This window comes from Etheostoma spectabile, chromosome 4, assembly GCF_008692095.1.
Source record: "Etheostoma spectabile isolate EspeVRDwgs_2016 chromosome 4, UIUC_Espe_1.0, whole genome shotgun sequence".
Lineage (NCBI taxonomy): Eukaryota > Metazoa > Chordata > Actinopteri > Perciformes > Percidae > Etheostoma > Etheostoma spectabile.
Window position 1 is genome coordinate 30,944,848 of NC_045736.1, and position 7,972 is coordinate 30,952,819.

The 7,972-nt window shown below is 40.8% G+C and overlaps 1 protein-coding gene across 1 annotated transcript in view; it reads left to right on the forward strand.

Moving 5' to 3' along the window:
• Nucleotides 1-4,905: 4,905 nt before the first annotated feature.
• ece1 (endothelin converting enzyme 1) overlaps nucleotides 4,906-7,972 on the forward strand; it is a 21,508-nt gene continuing 18,441 nt past the window's right edge. Inside the window, exon 1 of the mRNA XM_032514216.1 lies at nucleotides 4,906-5,493. Coding sequence (XP_032370107.1) covers nucleotides 5,365-5,493 — 129 coding nt within the window. The 5' untranslated portion in view covers nucleotides 4,906-5,364. The remainder of the gene's footprint in view (nucleotides 5,494-7,972) is intronic.

Here is a 7,972-nt window from a genome sequence, read left to right on the forward strand (position 1 = left end):
ATATAGGTCAACTAATGGTTCAGACAGAATACGAGGCTTAGATTGTCACTTAGATGGCTTCTGGCGTGTAGTAATTACTGTTCCTCTGTGGTCTGAAACCACATCTTCTCCCTGCATCTGCCTGGCTTACCATCGCGGTTAACTCAGTCGCCTTTCATCGTTTCAAAATGTGTTTACTGCCGTCAAACAAGGCTGTAAATCACCGGCAGTCTCCTTCCTTCCCGTCAGCTTAGTGTCTTTACAATATATATTTTTTTGTCTTCTATAAGTTCTTGTCTGTTGTCTTTTTTCTCTTCAGAAATGAATTGCCAAACCCAGTACACAACAGCACTGTATGTGCAGTACCCAAACACAAACACACTGCTGTTATTTTTGGACCAATGCCCCCTGCACCTCAAGTAATCTTGTGGTTTGCAGGATCAGTGACGTGTACTGATGCGTCATTGTGGTTTACAGCCTCACTCAAAGGCCACGGCCTCGCGTCGTTAACAAGAACCCTGGGATTGTGACCCCCACCCACCCACCCTCATACTGTACCTTAAAAGCTTTTCTCTTTGCACAGACATCTATACGGGTGAGTGGGACACAAAGGGAGATTTACAAAGTGTCCTTGACCGAAGGCAATTCTTATGAGACTTGCATCATTTGTACTCCCAGTTGCCACTTCTCGTGACTCCCAGAACGTCAGGACATCAACAGGGACTCCTCAATAGTTTTAACAGATGTCGTTCAACACAGCGTTCACTAGCCTACCATTGCAGCCAGTTAGGGCCTGCTGATGCCCTCACATTTCTACATATTTATATGTGATTCCTGGTTTCATGAGGAAACTCTCGAGGAAACTCCCAAGAAATGGCTGTCACCAAATACCATTGACCGGAAAGGAAAGGCAGTGTTGTCACTAAGGGATTTGCTGAAGCGGATATCAGTCTGTGTGGCAACATGTGCATGCACATCTGCACCGAACCCAAAGCCAGGAAAGGGTTAAAAAACAGTGATTGTGTGCTGAGGAATTTGTGTGTGCGACAACAACCCTGGTCTGTGCCAGTGGTTACCGCCATCTGTTGCTCGGCTCTGTGGACCACGAAGCAGTTTAATAATACTTTAGTGGGGCAAAATTCAGTTTGAGTAATTCAGTGAGCATCCCTTGTTTTGTTAAATGGAACAGCTGTAATCGTGAATTGTAGGTTTAATATTGATGGAGACCAAATGAGTGTGTGTGTACAGAGAGAGAGAGACATCAATATCCCCATTAGGCTCTTTTTGCTCTCAGCTATAGGTCATTTGAAGCCATTTATGTAGTTGAAAGTGTTCTGAAAACAATTGGTCGGCCTCTTACTTCTCCCCCTCCTCCCTCCACGTCTGTCTCTCTGCATCTCTCATCACTTTAGTCCTCCATCTTTTGTCCCAACAGTCCTTTTATAAGCTGATAATGTGACTTGGCTGGCAGGGGAGGGTGTGTATGATTGTTCCTGCGGTGGATTTGCAACATCTTCTCTGATAGTTAACAGGAATCTGGTTTGAATGTTTGTGGTGGGATAATTTTCCTCTGTGGCATGTTTGCGTGAAACAAGTGGAAAATAGAATAAAGCATGGCTCTGCCACTGGTACTGCTTCATAAAAACGTCCCTGAAACTACCAATATTACTACTATAGATATTTCTCCTTTTAGCATTGAAACTTCTGGGCTCGGCGATATAGAGAAAATCAAATATCACGATATTCTTGACCAAATACCTCGATGTTGATATTGCGACGATATTGTATGGTTGACTATTGGTGCTTTATTTACACGATGAGATTTTTGAGAAATATTCCCCAGAAATGATTTAATGACTTAGTGGGTAAAAGTAAATAATAGAACAGCTACAACAGTCACTTAAAAACCAGGTAAAGACAACACTTATATTACAATATTATAATATATCCAAAATCTAAGACAATATCTACTCTCATATTGCAATATTGATACAATATTGCTATATTGCCCATTCCTATTTGTGAGTCTCACATTGCCAGACCTATCTCCACGGAGTTATTAAAAGTAAATTATGTACGTGTTTATAATATGGAGCGGAGAAGTGAGAGACGATCACAAGTGGTCACTCAAGACACATTTAAAGACACGTTACTGCCAAGTAAAACACACATACTTTTTATTTATTTATCTCGAACAAGCAACAAGACAACACAAAAAATAAAACCCCAAAATGAAACACAAACAATCAGAATTCAACAAAAAACAAATAAAAAAGCGGCTCGGTTGTGATTGGAGCACTCAGGCTGGATCCAGGTCAAAACTACAACACCCACAGTGGTGAGCAGTCAGTCTGGAGAGAGCTGTGTCTCTGTGTGACAGACCGCTGAGGTCAATCAATACCCTCTCTACATGTTTACATGTTACACGTTTCAGCTGGAGGACCTTTGGCTACTAGTGTTAAAATAATTTGATTTCTTTAAACCCAAATCTGACTACATAAATCACAGGAAACTTATTTTCTAATGAGAATTTGGTATAATAACCCGCTGATCACGCAATGAAAACCTAGTTGACCTGTGTTTCCGAACATCACTGATGAACAAATAGGGCTGGGTACCGAGTTCAATGCTTTTTAAAAAGGCCGTGTCATTCAACTCCCAAATATTTCAATATAGTAAATCTCGTTGGCGTCAGTGAGCCAATAAGCACGCAGCATGCTTCGGCCAAGATCCTATAATGCAGGTGATTGGCTGTCTGACGTTACACACACAGGGCTCATGTTGTAAAAAACAGATTAAAAGATGTTTGCCGTAATGTGTAATGTTTGTTTTATAAAATTGGCATTGAAAAAAAAGCATTGCTTAGGAACCGGTATCAAAGTCAAGGTATTAGTATCAGTAAGAACTGGTATTAATATTGGTATTACTATCGGTACCAGTATCAACAATGTTTGAACGATACCCAGCCCTATGGACAGACCTTCAACAGTTTAAAAAACATTAATAACTGAGTTTGATTTGTTGTTAGTCCCTGTATTAAAATATGTCTCTGTCAGGAGTGATAACAAGTTCAAGTTCCAAGCTTTTCCAAAAAAATATAACTTGTATATTATATATTCCTGAGCAAATAATTGTATGTTTCGAGCACAGAGAACTATATTTTGCAAGCACGTTAAATTACGTTTTGAACACTTGCACAAAATAATTTTGTTTGAGCAAACACATAACCTAGTCCATGCTCAATAAATGTATTTGCATGTTTGCTATTATCCATATTTCAATAATAACCCCACTCACGCAGTGGACTAGAGATGGTCCGATACCATTCTGATTCTTGAACTTGCGGATCAGCCAATACCGAGTACTGATCCGATACCAGTGTGTATACTACTATCCCAACAAATATCCCTAAGTAAGGGTCAATTCTGATTGGCCATTCGTCTCCAATTAGATTGCAAGAAGAGATTTAATTGGTCTCCCTGTTCCTCGGTTCTCTTTGTCTCCTTCTCCTATGACATAGTGACGTTAATATTTCCAGCACCCATTCTTATAAAGATGTTACCAAATTGTCTTGTTATGAGGACTTATTGTATCTACTTGGCGTTTTGGTTTACTGAAAAAGGATGTTATGTCTGTTTTTCTTTTCCCTGTCATTTTATCTGGGCAACAACAACCCACATCTTTAAAGTCAGATGTCCAGACATGAGTTAGGTTCATAGGTCCACCACGCGGTCATATTATGCAACATCATGGTCATAAAATGATCTTGCATCCGTCCTCCACGTGAAGTTATGTTTCATCTGGGACAGAGGATATATATTTATCTGCAGCAAACCTACTGATCTGCTACTTAACATCATATTTGGCAACCTGTAGAATAATAACCTCAACATTAACCCTTATATCAGTTCACACACATTACGTTAGGCTTATGGTGTTAATGTTAGTTGTAGTGGGTGCATTCCTATCCAACAAGAACAAGCTAGGTAACGTTGCATTATGTTACACTAACATAGAGAACTTTTTAGTCATGGCTAATTTATTAATTACTCAGCATCATTTCTACTGGAGAAATGAACATTGAATAGCCTTGAACAGCGTACTTGCTACATTCCACAACTAGCGTTACTACCAGTATGTTCTCTCATTCTCGTCTTAGGTCCGCTGGACTGTGTGTAAAGCAGGCAGTGGACCAAACCACTGTAAGGCAAGGGAGGGGGCACTTAAAATGTTTCTAAACTTAAAAAGCATTTTTTGGGGTTTGGATTGTTTTACTACTTCCACCGATATTTTTCAGTATACATCATTATGTTATTTACAATACAGAGCATGGTTTGTAATGATATTTCTGGGGGGCAACCCTTAGATGGGGGAGAGGGGGGACGGGTCCTGACCCCCCCAAACCCCCTGGGATTTACGCCCATGATTGTAACGTCTTATACCTTTTTTTAATCATTCAATCATTCACGTTTGAAATACCTTTCAATGAACTCTGCATTTAATGAGTAAACTCTTATACTCTATATTGGTGTGTTTGTGTCTTGTGGTAGAGGCCCTGTGGGTGAGGGGTTAAACTGGAGACAAACGGCCTATCAGGTAACGGTTGCCACGGGCACCGACTACAAGCATGTAGTGAGAGGTAGATGTTTTTGTCAAGGCTGCTCCCCCGAGTGTTTCATGCCCTATAGAAAAGTCACTGGGTGTGTGTGTGTGTGAACTACAACTGTGACGCTCCCTCCCCAAATTGTGGGGAACCACATTGGGGGATGCACTTACACACACATACACACACACACACACACACACACACACACACACACACACACACACACACACACACACACACACACACACACACACACACATACACAATCCCTTCCCTATACTTCGTCCCAGTCATGCAAGTCAGTGCTCCTTCCTGTTTTCCACTAGTTCCGTCTTCTCTTGTGCCGTGCTTGCATAGACTGGGCTGAGCAGGAATTCCAGAAAAAAAACGTTTGCCCAGGAAGAGCCACAAAACCATAGAGGAAGAGAGGACCCACAAGGAGTTCTCACAAGGACTTTCGTGAGGAAGTTGTTAGTGTTTTGTGACGTTAGACACCGGGGGTGGGGATCCGCCAGCCGTCATGGGAGCTGGGAGAGGTGTTGTTGTGCTTTTAGGGAGCAGGAAAGCGCAATTGAAAGAAGAGGACTGACACACTCTTTGAAAGTGAACTGGGTTGTTTGAGTGGAAGCGCTACAACCAGATATACCACATACCTCCTGATGGATTTTAGAGGGAAAGCCTACCCTGAAATCTCAGACACTGCTGAAGAATAGACGTCACACACGCAAATACTCCTCTCACACACACATCAGTGGGAGAGGAGAAGGGCAAGAAGGAACATGGAGGCACTGAGAGAGTCTTTTCTGCATTTAACTTTTCAGATGTCATCGTATAAGAGAGCCACACTGGATGAGGAGGACCTGGTGGATTCCACGGGTGACGACATCTACCCAACATCGCCCATGCAGGTAAAAAACTCCCTGTTCTAAGAATGGGTTACTGTCAGTACTGTAGTATTTATACAGTACAGTGCAAAGGAAAATGTATAGGCCTTGGAGGGTTTCACACCTTATGAAAAATAACACTGCTGTCATGGAAAAAATCTTACCTTTTCAGAATATTGGAAACTTAAAACAATGACTGATTAGAAACATAAGCTACTACAGTCCTTGATTTGCTGCCCGTCTGTAGCTTATGGCATGTGATCCGTCAAGTTAACGCTAATTCTTGTCTCTGACAGATCTGTATGTCACTTTGTCGATGGTGACACACAATTTTAAAAACTTTAAACAAAGTTCAACATGTGTAACTGTTGAAGTTTGGTCTTGTCTCGCTGTAAGACCTTAATAATCTCTGTTAAGAATTCATTTACTCAGAAATTCCCCTTGAGATCAAGATCTCTTTTATAAGACAAGAGACCTGAAAACAAATTGCATCACACGCACACAAACACATTAATTATATCCTTTAATATCTTGAATCCTTAGTAACAGTTATATTCATGAGGACATAGTGTGAAATATTGGCTGATAAACCTGAGATTGCAGATAAGTTTTTCAAAATGGATAAAGACCATTTTGGCCTTATTTTCCATGTTAACCAGCACACTTCACGTCTGCTTCACACTATCCTGCTGTTGTGTAGTTTTCATATGTATGTGTATGTTTTATTGCATGATCCTGTGTTTGTTAAAGTCACATAGCATAATGTAGAAGTAACTGCTGATTGGCAAATTGATCCACATCTTTCTTCTATTACCCTACCTGTGATTTATGGTTTTAAAAAGTAGCAGAGAGGCTTCAGTGCGGTCATTCCTCACATGCTTTATTTGACCAAAAGTATACCTGAAGAACTCAACACGTTGCTTGGATTCATCATCATTTGGCCATGGTTTTCAGGGTAATAAAATGGAGGATTTGGATAAGCTACAGATGGAAAGCGCACAGACTTGGCAGTGAGATGTTCATAGTTCTACTCAGAAACCCAGTTTAGGTCCAAAACCAACCCAACATGCTGAGCTCCAGGGATTAGGAAGCCACTGTGGCTTTGGCATTTGATTGGGTCCCATTAAGTTTGACTGTTGAACCCTCATCTTGGCTAATAGCAGTAAATCGGATCCTTATACAGTTGGGTTCAAAATAATAGCAGTCCGACATCACTAACCTCATAAATCATATTGTTTGGTAGAAGTGATATTTATACACGGCAAATAATTTACTAGTAAGTGTTGTAGAGTCATAGAAAACCAACGGAACAACATTCTGTGGATTGAAAGGGGCGTGTTCAAAACAATAGTGTTGTGTTCAATTAGCGAGTTGATTGATTCTGTGAAGAAACATGTGTCAATTATGGCCCATATTTAAGGAAGGAAGGAAGCAGATGTTGTGCATGCTGGTTATAGTGCATTTCACACTAAAATACTCAGAACAATGGGTCAATTCTCTGAGGAACAGTGGACTTTGATTAAAGCATGAACAGCGTGGAAAAAAACGGCCAACTACCATTTGAGTGGATTGAAGAATAGCCAAAATCGCAAAGGTGGTTGATCCGCTCCATGAAAATCAAAGAAGACTTAAGATTACCTGTGAGTTCTGTTATGATCAGAAGTAGGCTATGGGAGGAAAAGCTATCAGCTAGAAGCCCCCGCAAAGTCCCATTGCTGGGAAAAAGACATGTACTGAACAGGTTGAAATCTGCCAAAGGACACATTGACATTCTGTGGACTGATGAGAGCAAAATTGTTATTTTTGGGTCTAGGGGTTGCAGATAGTTTATCCGATGACCCCCGTTCCCTGAATTCAAGTCACAGTACATTGTGGAGACAGTAAAGCATGATGGTTTGGGGGATGTTTTTCATACTGTGGTGTTGGGCATATTCATAGCATACCAGGGATCATGGATCAGTTTCAATACATTAAAATACTTGAGGCCATGTTTCCGTATGCTGAAGAGGAAATGCCTTTGAAATGGGACTTTCAACAAGACAATGAGCCAAAACACACCAGTAAGCGGGCAAAGTCTTGGTTCCAGAGGAACAATGTTGATGTTATGGAGTGGCCAGCCCAATCCCCGGACCTCAGTCCCATAGAAAACTTGTGGAGTGACATCATAAATGCTGTTTCTGAGGCAAAACCCAGTAATGCAGAGGAACTGTGAAATGTAGTTCAATCGTCCTGGGCTGGAATACCTGTTCACAGGTGACTCCATGCAACACAGATGTGAAGCAGTTCTCAGAAATAATGGTTATGCAACTAAATATCAGTGCAGTGATTCAAAGTAAAGCAAACCTTTAAGATATTTTTCAACAGCCTAATACCTCTTTTTCTTCACTTTCTGCAAAGGTAGAACAAAACCTTGATCAATTTTGGTCATGTTTTGATTTGGAATTGAATGTGCAGTGTTCCTATTGCATTGAAATGATGGAATTAAAAGCTATTCTAAGGATTT